The 18,011-nt window shown below is 37.2% G+C and overlaps 5 protein-coding genes, 1 non-coding gene and 4 pseudogenes across 15 annotated transcripts; 8 read left to right on the forward strand and 2 right to left on the reverse strand.

Annotated features, from left to right (window-relative positions):
• Positions 1-351: 351 nt before the first annotated feature.
• Positions 352-3,056, forward strand: LOC104738031 (phosphoacetylglucosamine mutase pseudogene; annotated as a pseudogene). Its single transcript, XR_015577482.1, has one exon. The product of XR_015577482.1 is annotated as a phosphoacetylglucosamine mutase pseudogene (transcript).
• A 657-nt stretch (positions 3,057-3,713) lies between these two features.
• On the forward strand, positions 3,714-4,253 carry LOC109128510 (auxin-responsive protein SAUR24 pseudogene; annotated as a pseudogene).
• A 601-nt stretch (positions 4,254-4,854) lies between these two features.
• Positions 4,855-5,546, forward strand: LOC104735861 (NAC domain-containing protein 30-like). The gene has a single exon (XM_010455726.3). It carries the CDS (start codon positions 4,869-4,871, stop codon positions 5,373-5,375), a length of 507 nt encoding a protein of 168 aa, XP_010454028.1. The 5' UTR covers positions 4,855-4,868; the 3' UTR covers positions 5,376-5,546.
• Positions 5,547-5,634: 88 nt separating this feature from the next.
• LOC147929276 (auxin-responsive protein SAUR21 pseudogene) lies at positions 5,635-6,168 on the reverse strand (annotated as a pseudogene). The gene has a single exon (XR_015577484.1). The product of XR_015577484.1 is annotated as an auxin-responsive protein SAUR21 pseudogene (transcript).
• A 1,301-nt stretch (positions 6,169-7,469) lies between these two features.
• LOC109128509 (auxin-responsive protein SAUR20 pseudogene) lies at positions 7,470-8,005 on the forward strand (annotated as a pseudogene).
• Positions 8,006-8,174: 169 nt separating this feature from the next.
• TRNAW-CCA (transfer RNA tryptophan (anticodon CCA)) lies at positions 8,175-8,246 on the forward strand. The gene has a single exon. It is a non-coding gene; the product is annotated as a tRNA-Trp (tRNA).
• Positions 8,247-8,941: 695 nt separating this feature from the next.
• LOC104735863 (B3 domain-containing protein At5g18090-like) lies at positions 8,942-10,566 on the forward strand. The gene is made up of 4 exons (XM_010455728.2): positions 8,942-9,374; positions 9,498-9,795; positions 9,896-10,113; positions 10,189-10,566. Exons 1-4 carry the CDS (start codon positions 9,276-9,278, stop codon positions 10,438-10,440), a joined length of 867 nt encoding a protein of 288 aa, XP_010454030.1. The 5' UTR covers positions 8,942-9,275; the 3' UTR covers positions 10,441-10,566.
• A 61-nt stretch (positions 10,567-10,627) lies between these two features.
• On the forward strand, positions 10,628-12,375 carry LOC104735866 (superoxide dismutase [Cu-Zn] 3). The gene is made up of 7 exons (XM_010455730.3): positions 10,628-10,768; positions 10,854-10,955; positions 11,454-11,549; positions 11,637-11,668; positions 11,776-11,851; positions 11,998-12,051; positions 12,138-12,375. The coding sequence occupies exons 1-7, from the start codon at positions 10,672-10,674 to the stop codon at positions 12,176-12,178; spliced, it is 498 nt and encodes a 165-aa protein (XP_010454032.1). The 5' UTR covers positions 10,628-10,671; the 3' UTR covers positions 12,179-12,375.
• On the reverse strand, positions 12,258-14,205 carry LOC104735865 (eukaryotic translation initiation factor NCBP). The gene is made up of 6 exons (XM_010455729.2): positions 13,940-14,205; positions 13,523-13,618; positions 13,322-13,426; positions 13,085-13,162; positions 12,796-12,915; positions 12,258-12,711 (listed from the first exon to the last, which is right to left on the reverse strand). Exons 1-6 carry the CDS (start codon positions 14,075-14,077, stop codon positions 12,580-12,582), a joined length of 669 nt encoding a protein of 222 aa, XP_010454031.1. The 5' UTR covers positions 14,078-14,205; the 3' UTR covers positions 12,258-12,579.
• A 143-nt stretch (positions 14,206-14,348) lies between these two features.
• LOC104735867 (5'-adenylylsulfate reductase-like 7) lies at positions 14,349-17,490 on the forward strand. 8 transcript variants are annotated; one of them, XM_010455732.3, is made up of 5 exons: positions 14,349-14,558; positions 14,868-15,050; positions 15,933-16,114; positions 16,587-16,711; positions 16,852-17,490. In XM_010455732.3, exons 2-5 carry the CDS (start codon positions 14,886-14,888, stop codon positions 17,250-17,252), a joined length of 873 nt encoding a protein of 290 aa, XP_010454034.1. In that variant the 5' UTR covers positions 14,349-14,558; positions 14,868-14,885; the 3' UTR covers positions 17,253-17,490. The 8 variants fall into 8 exon arrangements, with proteins under 8 accessions (XP_010454034.1, XP_010454036.1, XP_010454033.1 ...); XM_010455734.2 differs by having other exon boundaries at positions 14,349-14,554; XM_010455731.2 differs by having other exon boundaries at positions 14,367-14,558; positions 14,874-15,050.
• Positions 17,491-18,011: the final 521 nt, after the last annotated feature.

Below are 18,011 nucleotides of genomic sequence, written 5' to 3' on the forward strand. Positions count from 1 at the left end.
TCTATAAAAAGAAGTCCCCAAACCCTTAAACAACATAAGAACTTCTCATATCTTCTTCAGGAACCAGCAAGATCTTTCTCTCTGTAATCATCCCTATATACAAAATAAAAAAGAAAGTAAACGATAAACACATACCCATCAAACGATTCAATGGCTTTCAGAGTTCCTCGTGTGCTGCAATCAATGCAGTTTTTTCGGCAAGCAAAACTGTTTGCAACCTCAAAGTCTGCTGATGTTCCAAAGGGATACTTTGCAGTGTATGTTGGGGAAAGCCAAAAGAATACGTGGTTCCGATATCGTTCTTGAGCCAAGCATCGTTTCAAAATCTGCAAAGAAAGCCAGAAGATTAATTTGGGTTGGAATTTGAACACCCAATGACTAACAATCCCCTGCATTAAAGAAACCTTTGCAGCTCTCACCTCTCGTCTCCAAAACACACATCTCACTCTATAGATTATTCTTGTTAGTCGACATCTTGTACATAGAAAGCTCTCCCACATTCCCACTAGAGTAATGTAAGCTTCTAACTAATCAAAGAAGATGTTCTCAAAGTTCCAATATAATCAAACTAAAAAGATGAGATATTGAAGGTTCACATAAACTAACAAAGAGGTAATCTTTCTCAATTCCACAATTTTACTAACTTCTAAGCGGAAACCAACTTAGCTTCTCTAATCCTCAAGACAAGCAACCAAACAAACAAGCACGCAAGAAGAAAAAAAAACAAACTTTCTATAAATTCTATAATCTACTTGTAAACTGTTTCTCAGCTTTCAACTAAACGAAACCCTAATAATCGCAATCGGCAACTTTCCCATTGCACTACTCAATTTGACCAAAATACTTCATCTAACAGACAGATATATTGGTAAAACTGTGTAGAGCAAACTGAAAGCTGTCGTTTTGAAGCTTCAGATCCAACCAGAGAACCAAACTGTTCATCGTACGTTCATAAGCGAGAGAGAAGAAGAAGTTAATAAGCGAAGAAGACCGAGAAAAGGGCAAAAGAAAGAGATCTGACTTGGCTGGAGAGAGACACTAATTATATAAAAATGATTCCTTTATGTCAAAAATAAAATAAAAAAGCTTCCTTTACGTTTTGTTTGGTTCACTTTCAACTCTCTGTTTCTCTCACAAAGCGCCATGGACGATATCCAAATTGCTTCACTCCTCAAATCATCTGAGCTTTTTCCGATTCCTCAAGGCCTTAAGCTATCGTATGGAACAGCTGGGTTCCGAGGCGATGCAAAGCTGCTGGAATCGACTGTCTACAGAGTTGGGATTCTCTCAGCTCTCCGATCGCTTAAGCTCGGATCATCCACCATCGGGCTTATGATCACAGCTTCGCACAACAAAGTCTCTGACAATGGCATTAAAGTTTCAGATCCATCTGGGGGTATGCTTTCTCAGGAATGGGAGCCTTTCGCAGATCAGATCGCAAACGCGTCTACTCCTCAAGAACTCGTTTCGTTGATCAGAGCATTCGTGGAGAAGGAAGAGATTAAGATCGGAGGGGATAAAGGTGCAGAGGTATGGTTGGGAAGGGATACTAGACCTAGTGGTGTGTCGCTTCTCCGAGCTGCGGAGATCGGAGTTGATTCAGTTTTGGGTTCTGTTGCGGTTGACATTGGGATTTTAACAACTCCGCAGTTGCATTGGATGGTTAGAGCTAAGAATAAAGGTCTTAAGGCTACTGAGAATGATTACTTTGAGAATCTCTCTACTTCATTTAGGTGTTTGGTTGATCTTATTCCAGTTTGTGGAAACAATAAGTTTGAGATTAGCAAATTGCTTGTAGATGGTGCTAATGGTGTAGGTGGACAGAAGATTGAGGAGCTAAGAGGGTCTTTGAGTAATCTTGGTCTTGAGATTCGTAACACAGGGAGAGATGGAGGTGTGCTTAATGAAGGTGTAGGTGCTGATTTTGTTCAGAAAGAAAAGGTTCTGCCTTTAGGATTTGGGTTAAAGGATGTGGGGATGAGGTGTGCGAGTTTGGACGGCGATGCAGATCGATTGGTTTACTTTTACCTTCCTTCAGATTCTACTTCTGATGTAAAGGTTGAGCTACTTGATGGTGATAAGATTTTATCTTTGTTTGCTCTCTTCATCAAAGAGCAACTAAACATTCTTGATGATGGTAAGGGAGGGAAGCAGTCTCGTCTTGGTGTTGTGCAGACAGCTTACGCTAATGGTGCATCCACGGATTACCTAAAGCAGTTGGGTTTAGATGTTGTTTTTGCTAAAACTGGGGTAAAGCATTTACATGAGAAAGCAGCAGAGTTTGATATTGGCATCTACTTTGAAGCTAATGGCCATGGGACTATTCTCTTTTCGGAATCTTTCCTATCTTGGTTGGTTACTAAACAAAAGGTTCTAACCACCAAAGGTCAGGGTGGTTCTGAAGAGCACAAAGCGGTTTCTAGACTAGTGGCGGTGAGTAATCTGATTAACCAAGCGGTTGGTGACGCTTTAAGTGGAGTGCTCTTGGTTGAAGTGATTCTGCAACACATAGGATGGTCAATACAGAAGTGGAATGAGCTATACAAGGACCTTCCTAGCAGACAGATCAAGGTTGAAGTTCCAGACAGAACAGCGGTTGTGACCACAAGCCAAGAAACCGAGGCTCTGAGACCTTTGGGGATTCAAGATGCTATTAATTCTGAAATCAAGAAATTCTCGCGTGGCAGAGCCTTTATAAGGCCATCGGGTACTGAAGATGTGGTGAGAGTATATGCAGAAGCATCCACTCAAGAAGCTGCTGATTCTTTGGCTAACTCTGTGGCTCAGCTCGTCAAAAGCTTCCTTGGTTCAAGCTAAAGATCCATCTGAGATTCTGCGAGAGAATGTTAGTGGGGTTTTTTTTTTTTTTTTTTCTTCTTCATCTCTTGGCTTTCACATCTTTTGTATAACCCAAATGACATGTCCTCCTGTCTTTCTTGCCTGCTTCTTGTGATTGACTTTGTTTCTCTTCTAGCTCTTGTGCTCCCTCTCTTCAACGCCATTTCTACTTTTCTTTTTAATGAAGCTCTAAGAATAGAATATTTCTTCTCCTGAAATTGTGAAAGTGAAAGATAGTTGTTAAGGAATCAGTAGCAGCTACTTATAGTAAGATCATAACAATGGTGTACTTGAAGAAAGCTTATGGGAACCTAGCTCATGCCTTTGTCTTCCTGTCTTAATTTTCGAAAAATTTGTCTGCGACAGCAACTTCACCACCAACCTAACACAATATCTTCATTTACGGATAACTGTCATGTATGATGATCCTATTTGTGGATATGAGAAAAGAACAGCTTAACCAGTGACAGACACTTGTTGTTCTGTTGTTGAGAAACTTCAGGTCCCCACTTTTAAGTTGTTATAGAAACCAATTAGACCACAGAGATTAGAGTATACGATGATCACAGAAAATGGAGAAGAGAAACTTGCTGGTCATTATTATTGACTATAGCATGTCTTATCTAAAAAGAACATTGAGAAAACAGTCCCTTGTGAATTGCATATGGAGTTTGTTTTAGTTTATTGTCCCACACTCAATTAATTATCTCATACATTAAGACAAGTTGCATTAATGGCATCATTTCCAAATGGTAAATACAGAGCCATGTTATCTGTTCTAGTCTGTCCGACGCTTCAAGACCACAAGTTCTTAGGATATTTCAGAGAGGTTTCAACTCCTTCTTTGATCTTTCTATATATACACACTTAACTCATTCTTTCTATCATCAACCAACAACAAGCAATCCAATAAATACTATTTATTCATTTTCAGAAGCTTTAGAAAGAATTCAAAATTTTAATTCAGACAAACAAAATGGCTTTGGTGAGAAGTCTATTGGGTGCAAAGAAGATTTTAAGCCGCTCCACCAGAGCAACCTCGGCGGCACCGAAAGGGTTTCTTGCAGTGTACGTTGGAGAGAGCCAGAAGAAGAGATATTTGGTGCCAATTTCATACTTGAACCAGCCTACTTTCCAAGCCCTACTTAGTAAATCGGAGGAAGAGTTTGGATTCGATCATCCGATGGGTGGCTTAACGATTCCCTGTCCGGAAGATACCTTCATCAATGTGACTTCTCGGCTCCAATGATGATGACCCTATATTTTTTGTTCTTCCTAGTTTAGAAATAGGGATTATTCATTGTAAATAGCTGAGCATTTTTGCTCTTTCTTTTTGAAAGAATTGTTATAAATGTTAATTTTTTTTTTTATGGAGCTGACACTATCATATCAAATTTCAAGACATTTTGAAACAATCTTTGAAAACTAAAGACCACAACATTTGAAGAACATTTAATTATAGTTAAAAATCATGGTTAGACAAAATATAAGTTACCAAATTTATATCCGGTAATTCATTATTAGGTAAGGAAAATGATAATTTTGTATTTTAAAAGAAAAAGAACGTGATATTTGGTGTACTTATCTAAAATCTAATTTTTACCCGCTTTATTTTACCAAGTAGATTAAATTTAACGTGCGAAGTAAATGTTTTTTTTTTCCTTTTTTTTTTCGTTTTCCTAATAGCCCTTGAAATCAATATATAAAATACGACGAGACCACTTTTGTTCTATTTGCCTAGCTTCAAGTTTCAGGTAAGAGCTTCAAAGTCTTTAACGCGCTTTTATTTATTCTTCCTACATCTCTTATATATCTCTCTCAAACCCATAAGCTTCTTCAGTTTTGTTCTAAAGATCATTCGTTTGTTTATTTGTTATAACATATAACATATAGATCCATTCGTTTTTTTAATGTTAATTATAACATATAGACCCATTCGTTTGTTTAATGTTAATTATAACATAGATCCTTAAGCTTTTGGTTTAATATATTTGCGTTTCTATCTTTGTCTTGCAGAAGAAGAAAAGAAGATGTCGACGGTTGAAAAATACAATGAGAATGAGCAACAAGAGGAGTTTGTTGGGTTTAGGTTTCATCCTACGGACCAAGAACTCGTCCGCTATTGTCTCGGGCGTAATAAGGTTGCCAAAACATCAAATAAAGTATTAGAGTTAGAAGACAAGACCGATTTGTATGCCAAAGAGCCGTGGCGGTTGACTCACACAGAGACAGACTTTTTTGAACCTAACGAGTGGTACTACTTCGTGACACTGGCTGAAAACGTCACTGGAAAATTACGCACGAGCCGCAAAGTCAAAGGAGAGACGTGTGAGGGGTGTTGGAAAGAAGTCCTTGGGAAGCTGAGTGATGTCCTGTCAGAAGATAAGCGTGAGGTGATTGGGAAGAAGAGGAGTCTAAGTTTCTACGTCAAAGGTGAGAGCATCTCGAGTGGTTGGACCATGACGGAATACTATTCCCGTGATGGTGGCTCTGGCTCATTCCAAAATCAAGTTCTCTGCCACCTTAAAGGACCATGATTCTGTGTGCTGTTTGGTTAATTTTACTGAAGAGGATGATGACTTCTACTTCTTATTTTATTTTACTTGATGGTGGCTCTATGCATGTATAGTTTGAAAGTTCCCTTAGTAGTCTTATTTATTTATGAACAAAAAATTATATTTAAGGAAAATATCATATGTTTTCATAAACGGGATAACATTTTTTTGTTTTGAGCTGAGGAAAAGACATTGCCTCATCAAAAATGTCTTAACAAGAAGAGAACCATGATCGTGTCTATTGAAAAAAATATGGCATCCATTTTCAAATCTTTTAGAATAACTCTTTCAATAAGAAAGAGAAAAAAGAAAGAAAAATCCTCTATTTACAAGGAACAAGTCTATCACTAACTCGGAAGATGTACAAATGTTGGATAATCATCATCATTGGAGCCGACAAGTCACATTGATGAAGGTATCTTCAGGACATGGTATCGTTAAGCCTCCCATTGGGTGATCGAACCCAAACTCTTCTTCGGATTTACTGAGAAGAGCTTGAAACAAAGGTTGGTTCAAGTATGAGATTGGCACCACATATCTCTTCTTCTGGTTCTCTCCTACGTACACCGCAAGAAACCCTTTTGGGGCCGCCAAGGCTGCACTTTTACTCATGGAAGCAGCTGCGGTTGAGCGGCTTAGAGTCTTCTTTGCGCCCAATAGACTTCTCACCAAAGCCATTTTTGTATGAAAAGTTTTGAATTCTTTTGGAGCTTATTAAGATGGATGAAAAAACTCAAGTTATTTGATATATTGCTTGTTGCTGGTTGGTGGTAGAAAGAATGAGTTAAGTGTGTATATATAGAAAGATCAATGAAGGAGTTGAAACATCTTTGAGAAAAATCATTGAAATTTGTGGTATTGAAGCGTGTGGGACAGACTAGACCCTAGAACAGAGCTCACATGGTTCTGTCTTTACCATCTAGAAAAGATGCATTAATGAAATTTGGTCTTGATGAGATAATTAATTGATTTTTGTAGCAAGAAACTAAAAACAAATTCCATATGAAGTTCACAAGGGACTGTTTTCTCAATGTTTTATAAGATAAGACATGCAATTGTCAATATAATAAGGCCCAGCAAGTGTCTTTTCTTCATGTTCTGTGATGATCATATTTCTCTCATCTCTGATGTATTTTAATTAAGACTTTGAAGTGGGGGCTGAAGTGGCCCAACATAAGAACAACAAGTGATCTCTTTCAAGGTTTAAGTTGTTCTTCTCTGCATATAAGTGGAGAAAAAAAATTGTGAAGTGGTGAAAATTTGTTTGTTAGCTCCAGGGTTCTTCTCTGCATTTAAGTGGTAAAAATATGTATGTTATTTATTCCGTTTTCTCTAACCAAAGATTGGTTACTCTTTTAGAATCGATAAGTGAAAGATGATTATTAAATTCTTAAAGATCTAATAACAGGTTTTCATGTATGAAATTCATAATAATGGTGCATTTGAAGAAAGTTATACCTTGATGATCTCTGGCTTAAGAAGGCACTTGGCTCTGCTTTAATCAATGCGCATGCCTTTGGCTTCTTGTCTCAGACTCTGAATTTACCACGAACCGCAACATGGCCCCTTCTATTGAACAACTTTGACTACTGCACAAGAATCTTCTTTTACTAACTTTCATGCGTGATTCTATTTGTGGATATAATGAAAAAGAAAAGAACAACTTAACCAGTGACGAAGACTTATTGTTCTGTTGTTGAGAAACTTCAGGTCCCCACTTTGAAGTTGTTATGAAAACCATTTAGACCACAGAGATTAGAGTATAGGATGATCACAGAACATGGAGAAGAAAAACTAGCCGGTCATTATTGTTGACAATAGCATGTCTTATCTAAAAAAAAACATTGAGAAAACAGTCCCTTGTGAATTGCATATGGAGTTTGTTTTTAGTTTATTGTCCCACACACTTTATAAATTATCTCATTCAAGACAAATTCCATTAATGCATCTTTTCCAAACGGTGAAGACAGAGCCATGTTCTCTGTTCTAGTGTGTCCGACGCTTCAAGACCACAAGTTTGAATGATTTTTCAGAGAGGTTGCAACTCCTTCGTTGATCTTTCTATATATACACACTTAACTCATTCTTTCTACCACCAACCAACAACAACCAAATCCAATAACTTGAATCTGTTCATTCATCTTCAGAAGCTTTAAAAAGAATTCAAAGTTTTCAGACAAAAAAAATAGCAATGGCCTTGGTGAGAAGTCTGTTGGGAGCAAAGAAGATTCTAAGCCGTTCCACCGCAGCAGCCTCGGCAGCACCAAAAGGGTTTCTTGCAGTATACGTAGGAGAGAGCCAGAAGAAGAGATATTTGGTGCCAATCTCATAATTAAACCAGCCTTCATTCCAAGCTCTTCTCACTAAATCCGAGGAAGAGTTTGGATTCGATCATCCCATGGGTGGCTTAACGATTCCTTGTCCTGAAGATACCTTCATCAATGTGACTTCTCTGCTTCAATGATGATGATCCAACATTTTTTGTTCTTCCTATAGTTTAGAAATAGGGATTATTCATTGTAAATAACTGAGCTGAGCATTTTTGCTCTTTCTTCGTGAAAGAGTTGTTCTAAAAGTATAGAGAGCGAATGCCATTTTTATGCGAAAGAAAATATCATGTCAATACATTTAGGGTCGATCAATGAGTATCAATCATTGAAAATGAAAGGCCAAACACCAAACCAGTTGATGAACTATTTATAGTACACTTGATTACGAGCAAGTAAAAGTAAGTTGAGCAATTAGTCATCTCATAAAAGTAAGTTGAGCAATTAGTCATCCGGATCCGTGGCGCAATGGTAGCGCGTCTGACTCCAGATCAGAAGGTTGCGTGTTCCATTCACGTCGGGTTCAATTCCCCGAACATTTAATATCCGGAAATTTTTTTTTTCGGTTGCCTTTGCTGCATTTATCCCCTGGTTCAGGATTCTTATTACTCTTAACCGCGAAATTCAGATCCGGGTTGATTCGGTTTTCTTCTCTTATTCAAACCCATAGAATTAATTTTTAACAAAAAAAAAAAAAAATTACAATAGAACTTCCAACATCGGTTTTATTTTATTCTATAGAAAACATTACTTACTATCTCCTGCTAAATTATAAAGACACGCATTGCCCTAAAGGGAAATCTATAGAGACGCGCACTAGTTATTTGGATCCCTCTTTCTTCAGTGATCTCTGTTTCGTTGAATATACACCTATATAGGCATATAGACTATAGTTTTTATTATTTAGTTAAGTAAACTTTATACCGTATCTATAAATTTTCAAAAAGTATGTAACATGTTGAAGTTATTAGGAGTATGTGCTGGACAAAAGTCTACGGACTAGCTTGTAATGTATTTGGGATTGAGGTTTTATAATTAACCAACAACAAATGAAAAAAAAAAAAACAACATAAAAAAAGAAATATAACGCTGTCTTTTTTCAGAACTCAGTTACTAAAAATAGGAATTTGCTCTGCTTTTTACGTGTCTACGAAGTCACGAGGTTACACCTGTTTCTGTGTATTATTTACGAGATCAATGATACATGGGAATCTTTTTCAACTAACCACATGAAAAATTTAATTTTGAAGTTAATGCAGAAAAATACAACACTTGAATTTTGGGATCTTTTGTCAAAAAAAAAAAAAAAAAAAAAAAAAAAGAATTTTGGGATCTTTACATTTGGCTGTTTTTAGAAATAAAAGTTTTAACAGGTCTCTCTTTTTCTCCCATTCTTTGCCCCATAACCACAGAGAGAGAGAGAGAGAAAGAGAAGAAGCGAGTGAGTCAATGTGATATAGAAAAGTTGAAAGAAAAGTAGAGAGTGAGAAGTGAGAGAGATATAGAGAAAATAGGATTAAGAGTGAGAGGTTGATCGAAAGTAGAGAAACCAAAGATGGTGAGAAAAAGAATGTTTGGTCAGGTCATGGAAAAAGGAGACAATCCTGCATTCTTCAAGATTCTTCGAAAGGAAGACTTGTCTTCTGAAATTATGGTAGGTCTTAGTTTCTCATACTTATTCTTCTTAATTATTAGCCTTTTCTTAATTATTAGACTTTAGATCACTCATACTTTCTGTTTCTTATTTTTATCAACAAATCTTGCTCTTTGTGTACAGAGAGGGATTCCTCGAAACTTCATCAAAAGCACCTCGGAGGAGGATTTATCGGCTAACATTGTGTTGAAAGTGTCATGGCGAAGCTCATGGACAATCAGAATATCTAGAAACCTATGCTTCTACTACATGGAGAAAAAGGGATGGGATAAGTTTTTGAGTGACAATGATTTGGGCAATAACGAGTACCTTACCTTTACGCACAAAGGACATATGTGTTTTAGTGTTGACATCTATCAGATAGACGGTATGGAGCTGCTTAGGCCGCGCAAATCTGCACCTACCGTTGCTTTTAGTTCCGGTAAAAATGTTCGAGGATGCTTTTGTGATGCTTATGGGAAATTAATAATTTAGAAGACAAGTCTTTGAATCACTTTTGTGGTTGAATTTGGTGAAAACAGTTCGGAACAAGAGAGACCAAAGGGAGAACATGTTTGAGTACCCTTCGTCTGAATCAAGCTATCTTGGTCCCAAAACAGCTGAATCAACAGGAAGAAGACAAACTGAGAAATCAAAGAAGAAGAAGATGAAGGTGGAAATTATTTGTGACGATTCTGAAGACGACACTCTTGTTCCAGAATTTACCATCACTATAAAGAAGTCATACCTCATATTCTTGGTAAAATACACAATGTCATATTGGTTTATGTAAATATGAGAGTTACTAATCCAATAAGGATTTATGATTTGTCAGGGGATCCCAAAGAAGTTTGAGAAGTTGCATATGCCAAAGGAGACAACAATGTTCAAGATTTATGATCCGGAAAGGGAAACGTCATGGGATGTTATGTATAAGTTCACTAATAATAAGCAATCAAGATTCTGTGCTGGATGGATCCGTTTGGCTAAAGATTTAGGTTTAGTGATTGGAGATGTTTGCACCTTCAAGCTCGTCAAACCTACCGAGATGCTTGTTACAGTCACGAGAAGAGAGATCAATCTATGAAACTTTAGTTTAATTGTGTTAGCAGAACCAATCTTGATTACATTGTTTCTGTTAGACTTTGTATTGGCACGGATTTGGATACAATGGTTCTTCTTTCCGGTTCGGAATTTAATAGTTCCGGTTCAATTTTGTTTTAGTTCTTTTAAAAGTCTTAACCGGAACACAATTCAATTCAATTTAATCCGATAGATAGATTCATCAATCACATCAGTTCCCAAACACAAAGAAGCGATGATGGAAGCTCCTAGAGGCAATCTGAGAGCGGTGGCTCTTATCGCTGGCGATAGCAACGTCCGAGGATGTCTTCAGTTCATACAAGACATTTCCGGTGAGCTTTCTTTATCAGCGTGGAATTTTCTAATAGATGAGGATATGTTTTATTTTAGTTAATTGAGTTTTTTTTTTTGTTACAGGGACTACTCATGTTACTGGAAAGATCTCAGGACTCTCTCCTGGCTTCCATGGATTTCATATTCACTCTTTTGGGGATACTACAAATGGCTGCATCTCTACTGGTTCGTCTCTGTCTTTTTTACTGTACATTTTTCACAAATTTTGAGATTATAATCAGATGCTTTTGTTGTTGTTGGTTGTTTGTGTACAATTGTGGTTCTGCTGAGTTGGAGTTTTTTGGTAGCTTGTTCTACTTACAAGTTCTTAAGAATCTTCATCTGAAACTGAAAAGAATAATCTTGCTTGATCTTGGTGTTACTGGATTGGTTTGGATCAGATTTAGTTTAGATTAGCTCTTGGTGTTTTCAAAGAATTAGCTCAAAGAACCATTGAGATTACTTGATCTTGGTGTAATTGGATTGGTATGGATCAGATTTAGTTTAGACTTTAGATTGACTCTTAGTGTTTCCAAAGAATTAGCTCAAAGAACCATTAAGATAGCTGATAATAGAACCAGAAACCAACCTTCGTGTCTCTTTATCAGCTATAGATGCTTGCTTATACTGTTATTTTTTCTTTGATATATATAGCTGAGTTCTCCTGGAAATGTTAACTTTCAGGACCTCACTTCAATCCGTTAAATCGAGTTCACGGACCACCAAATGAGGAAGAGCGTCATGCAGGCGATTTGGGTAACATTCTTGCAGGATCAGACGGTATAATCTTTGTTCCTTAATTATCTTCATAGTTTTTGTGCCCTTTGAATAATGATGCTAGTATTTTTGGATGAGACTTGTTTTCAGGTGTTGCTGAAATCTCAATCAAAGATAAACAGGTAAACGATTCCCTTCTTCAACCATTTACATCTGTTCGGTTGGTTTTGCAAGCCCCAGCACACATTTACCATTTACCATTTATCTCGACTTCTCTCTGAATTCACAGATACCGCTTAGTGGGCAGTATTCTATACTCGGTAGGGCGGTTGTTGTACATGCTGACCCTGATGACCTTGGGAAAGGTAGGAACTTTTAGAAACTTAAGGATAGAATCTCAAGACTGTAGTTTCATGTAGCTTTTATCAAGTGCTTGGCATTGTTCGTAGGTTCATAATGTCCTTTATCAATTTTAAAGGACCATGATCTCTTTGTGATTGTTACTGTGCAGGAGGGCACAAGCTTAGCAAATCAACGGGAAACGCAGGCTCAAGAGTTGGATGCGGTATTGCACAGAGCAACGCCATTTAATCTTATTTTCTGATTTCCCGTGTGAAGTGATTCACTCTAGGTTTTGATGTTGAACCACAGGTATCATCGGACTTCAATCATCTGCCGAAGCTAAACTATAGCTGTTGAGATCAAAGGACTATCCAGACCAGTGCCACATTCAGTTTTTTTCTATCTGTAGATGTACATTAAAGACCAAAGTACTAAGCGAAATTGTATATTGACATACTGTTACTGTTTAAGACATGAGTCATAATGTAAACCAGTACTCGATCTCCAGTTTTCTTTGAAAATGAATCCTTTTAGTTTTGAACAAAAACCATTGAAGATGACAAGATCTAGAAACAATAAAACGACTGAACACCTACTGACACAGAAGCAGCCGGGTTTTCTTTTTCTGAAAGTGTAAGCCTCCGGTACAGTATGGTATTGGATACAGGGTTCAATCCAGATATCTTCCCAGGTTGCAGAAGAGCTTCCCAAATCTTCACCACATTACATGATACAACCGTCCACTTCAAGTTCATCCTCTCAGCCATGTGTTTCTGTAGGAAGAGTTGTCGCGAAGAGAAGCATCATGGGGCTTGTATTCCATGACATATGCGTGAGGTAACTTCAAATGCCGCTTGATTGAGTCTCTCAAACCCATCACTGCCTGTTAACAGAAAATCTTGCACTATGTAAGTACCAACAAAAGTAGCCCGAGAATGACAGTTCTTTTTGCTAATAGTTCTCTCACCTTATGATCAGAAGCATTACGATTCCATACACTAATGATGTCCTCATTGAAGCGGACACTCAGTACTGCCCCACAAATGTTATCAGCATCGTCAAGTTGGTCACCTACCAACGCAAGAAGCTGAAGATACATGTAAATGGATGAGTATAAAACACATTCTCAGATACAAAATCCTCGACACCAAGTATGAGAGATGGAAAATCGAAGAAATTTTACAAAAAAATTCCTTTTGAATGAAGTAGAAGGGTGTCAACACTCAAAAGAAGTGCCCACAAGAAAAGAAACTCACCAGATCCTCCCAGAAACGAGCAGATACAACTTTAGAGAAACGTATTATCCACTTTCCTCCATTGCAGTTGGCACCATCCTGAAGGAGATGAATTAAGACAGTTCAGTTGGTTTGTTGTAGGAGATACAAAATTCGAGAAACCTTTGTCAAGTAAATTGTTTTTTTTTTTTTTTTTTTTTTTATTGTTGAGATGATCACAAAGACAATAAAGAAAAATCAGCAAATGGAAACACCTACCTCCCACAAGGGACGAATCCCATCCTTAAAGAAGTGAAGATCTGTTGGACTAGGCAAGAGAGAAGACCGAGCAAGGTGACAGTAGCAGGCCCAAAACCCTTCAACCTAAGATTACCAAAGCCAAATCTAAGCAAATTGAACAGTATAAAGAAATTGTGAACCCCTTCAAGAATGGACTTCCATTAGTATATATGAGCTTACCGTGCTGAAGTCCACAATCTTCTTTATGTTATCCTCATAAGAAGTCTGGTTCCGAACCCCAGGTGTGCGACGGGTGTACCATATTGCATACTTGTACTGCACATTCCCAAAATATATAAACGTAGAACCACTGAGGATCACATTTCCTCTAAATCAATCTGACTCTAGCTAAAATATGAAAATCCGATTAGAGTAGAATCCTACATAACATTTGAGCTAAAACACATCTAAACAAAGTCACGAAACCTAATCTGAAAACACAAAAACTCCAACAAACATATATTTTAAGAATCCGAATCCTCCACTACTACCCCAGCTCCAAAATCTTAGACGCACGAGGATCAAAGTTTCAGCTAATATCAGATTCAAATTGGGAAAAATAAAAATCAATCGATACTAAGGAATTAGAGAACAAACCCGGAGAGGATGAAGACCATCTTTGAGCTCACGAGAGCGGCGTTCTTCGGAAACAGAGTCGGTAACATAGTGAGACTTAATGGTGTCCATGTTTCCAGAGTCCCTGATCTCCTCGTCCCTCCTATCCGCAACCTCCATTTTTTCTTTTCTTGATTTGAAGGAGCTTTCACGCGTTCGTTCGTGCTTCAAAGCCCTAAAAAAAATCTAATCAGGAAGAAAGAGGAGAAGAGAAGTAAGAAACAACTCTTTTTTTCTACTTCTCCGTCAAATACAACATTAAAGGTCAAATCCTAATAATGGGCCTTATTGGGGCTAACTAATGGGCCTTATTGGGTCTAATTAATGGGCCTTTGATTTTCCCAACCTTCCTTTTTTTTTTTAAGGGTAACAGACAGAGTCGTTGGTTTTTATTACATAAACTAATCAAACAGGAAGGGACATATGTATGTTTTTTAGAACACATGCACCTATCACACGGAAAGATAAGTGGTGTAATAAGTGGAGAAAAAGAAAAGAAAAAGGAAGGAGACGACTGAGAGATTTGTCAAAAGAAGAAGAAGAAGAAGAAGAAGAAGGAGAAACTAAAAAAGAATCGATCTTTGGCGTTCTCCATCTGTATGTATGTTTCTGCAAAATCAAGTGACAATAAATACTTTTTTTCTTTTTCTTTTTGTGATAGTATCCAATGGATCTGAGACTTTCCCCAAATTTTATATATCTCTGAGAAATCTGTAATTTTCTCTTTTAAAAGTTTTTTTTTTATGCTCTCATTTTGCTTAATCTAAGAGTTCCCCTTTTGGTTTGATCTCGTAGCTTTTCTCCTCCAATTCCAATCCGATTACACCTTTGATTTTGATTTATTAAAAAAAGTTTCTTGTGTGGGTTCTCTTAGGGAATATTTTTGTTGATCTGTATCTTTTGGCCGTAGATTTAGGTTTCTGATTTGATGAATTTGTGGGTCTCCGTATTCCTCTTCTCTGCGGTAGCTGGATTAAGCGTACCTTCTGGGTTCGCTTACGTTGTTGACATTTGCGATCTCGAATTCGTTGTGTTCCGATCCAGCATCGAGCAGAAATGTCCTCGCTCTCTCTATCCGAGCCCTCCTATCGAGGTACGTCGTCGTCCTACTTGTAAAAAGTTCTATCATTTGTTTAGACAATGAGTATTGATACATTCGATTGGATGTGGGGTGCTTTGCGAAGAACTTGTTGGGATCTCATCTAACTCTTCCATAGTGTACAAGGAAAGAGCCCTCTTTTTACTTGTTTCGCATGTCACTTTACTGTTGTGGTCGTGACAACAAGTCTCCTTTTTTCAGTTTTTTGTTCTTGTTGTTGTATCTTTCATTATGCAAGCGTAAGCTCTTACAAGTTCATACAAGTATTTTAGGAGAACGTTATAGCCTTATAGGCTTGTAGTTTTGCTCAACTCATTGTCGAGGTCACCAATGTTCTTTCCTTTTTCACATTTTCTTAAAGTTTTTCATAACGGTGGAGTGCTGGTTATAAATCTTAGTTAGCTGTGTTTCTATCTTAGTGGAACTTTAATGGATAGAGAGAGGTCTTTACTCTTTACCATAATAGGTTAGCTGGTTGAAATTAGAAATATGCTGTCAGGAAATGTTAGTTCATGGCATGATGAAACAATCTACTTAAATGGTTGGATTGCTTAGAAAGGATAAGTCTATATAACTATGATGTATTTGTTACCTATCATGATCATACGTTGTTGTTTCTTAGAGATATTTAGGATCTCTTTTATCTCAAGACTGCAATATAGGTAAAGCTCTTTAATGCCAGCCTTTATTTGTGTCAGCACTGGTCTTTCTACCAACAGAAGTTCCTCATGTAATATCTGCGCATTCTTAGTCAGTTGCAGCAAATATGATATAGCATAACTAATATATGTGTGATTCTATATAGGGTTTGGACTTGGATCTGTGCTTGCTTTTGTAATTCAAGAAGTATCAAAACTTGTGTTCTTACTAATGCAGGTAGATGGAGACCTGCTAGACAGACTCATGGATGCAAACCATAGAAATGCCTATACATCCATACTATTTTATACCAAACGGTGCCAGTTTTCACGTGCAGTACGCCCGAAATTTGATGTTCTGAGTTCAATGTTTCCTCACATAAAGCACCTGATTGTTGAGCAATCTCAGGCTTTACCATCGTAAGAATTTTCTTCGGCTATAGAACATGTGTATAATTCCATTTGCATCTTATCAGACATATTGAGGCCAGGGATCATTTGAATCACTTACGATAAGAAATTTGGGTGTTGATATCTTATTTGCAGAAGAAAAAAAATGATTTTTAGTTGCTTATTAGATTTTTTAGTACGTGTCTGTAATCGATCAGTGTTTTACACTACTTGGTAAACTTTTCGTCTTAGTGAGTTAGTTTTACCAACACATGACAAATAAGGTAACAGAAAATGAATGACGCTTTGCTAGAGGCTATTATTTGGGTGATCATCAGATGTAGAATAGTTAGTTTGTTGTGCATAACCTTCTTAGCCTTTTGAAGTTGTTTCATGACTCATGAGTAGCTCATCCTCCAAAATACTAAATGTGTTTATCCTTTTTTTTTTTGGCATCTTCTTTGGTCCATGACAATTGATCTCATGATTTTCACTATTGCAGTGTCTTTTCTAGGTATGGTATTCATAGCTTGCCGTCAATCCTGATGGTGAATCAAAAAGTGAAGGTGCGATACCATGGTCAAAAGGATCTTGAATCCCTGATTCAGTTTTACAAGGAAACAACAGGTGAGAGACTGCGTCTCTGTTTATACTTTCTTCTCGTACTTTCTGCTGTATTCCTTTGAAGATACATGAATGCTGGGAAATCATTTAGCTCAACTTTTGTTTTAACAAGCTCTGCTTGGTGTATCTCTGTGGCTTTTCAGGTCTTAAACCTGTCCAGTATGTTGATGAAGGTGAACCAACAAGCTTGGAAACCGATGGTAACCTGATCACATGGATACTCAACGGGTCATCCGTCAAAGAAATAGCAGAAAGAGATCCATATATGGTACTTGCATTGATGTTTCTGTCTTTGAAAGTGGCAATTTTGATCTTCCCCATCATGGGATCACGCTTGAAAACATTATGGGCAATGTATGTTCCGCATCTGAGCTTGGGAATACTTGGGGAGACTAGCCAGTTGTTTGGCCGTGCCTTGCACATGATAGACGTGAGGAGGCTATGGATGAAACTGAGACTCACCAAAACAAGAAACTTTCAAGAAAGGGCAAAGAACGCACTTGCATCAGTTTCGCTAGGGAAATCTTCATCACAATCAGCCTAAAAGGGTGATTTCAGAAATACTTCATTGTCGATGAGTTTAGTTTAGATTACTTTACTTTCTGTGAGAGTTCCTTGACTGACATGTTTCTGTAACTTTGGTGTTCCTTTGTCTCTGTATGTAAATCATGTTTTGCTTCTTTTGTGAATATTTTTCTTCCTTTTTTGAATATTCTTGTTCTGGGTCTACTTTGTTTGGCATTACATTTTGTCTCATATTGATTATCAATGTTTTGGTGTAATTGGCGTTAAAGGTGGACACTTGGGTCGTATAAGTGAAAGAAACTTGTCCGACTAGTGGATCACTCTGGCTCACATGTTGAAGTTTCGTTTTCATGTCGTTTTAGCGTATGTGCATGACAGTTGAATCTTTCTATTTAGATATTTTCAATTTCTACTTAGGAATCTTGAGTTAGTTGAGAAGCTTATACAAATATGATTCTTTAGTTTATTTTTTGCCCCAAAAAAAAAGAAGTTTATTACGAGTTTAGATGATTTACGATTAAACTTCATTTCAGATGTAAACTGACTTAAGAAAGCACAATATCAAAGAAAGCAATCTTCGAGTTTATAAAGTAGGGAACAAAGCAGTGAAAGAAAAATGTAGAACAAATGACATTCTTGGTTCGGTAGATGGGGTGAAAAGTTCTGTCGTGGAAGTTATGGTGTGACTGTTAATATGTTACGAACGGTGTTTTGAGTTAAAACCAAAAAAAAAAAAAAAACGGTGTTTTGAGTTTTTTTTTTTAATTTGCAATTTGAT

This window comes from Camelina sativa, chromosome 13 (assembly GCF_030686135.1).
Source record: "Camelina sativa cultivar CO46 ecotype springtype chromosome 13, ASM3068613v1".
NCBI classification, from domain to species: domain Eukaryota; kingdom Viridiplantae; phylum Streptophyta; class Magnoliopsida; order Brassicales; family Brassicaceae; genus Camelina; species Camelina sativa.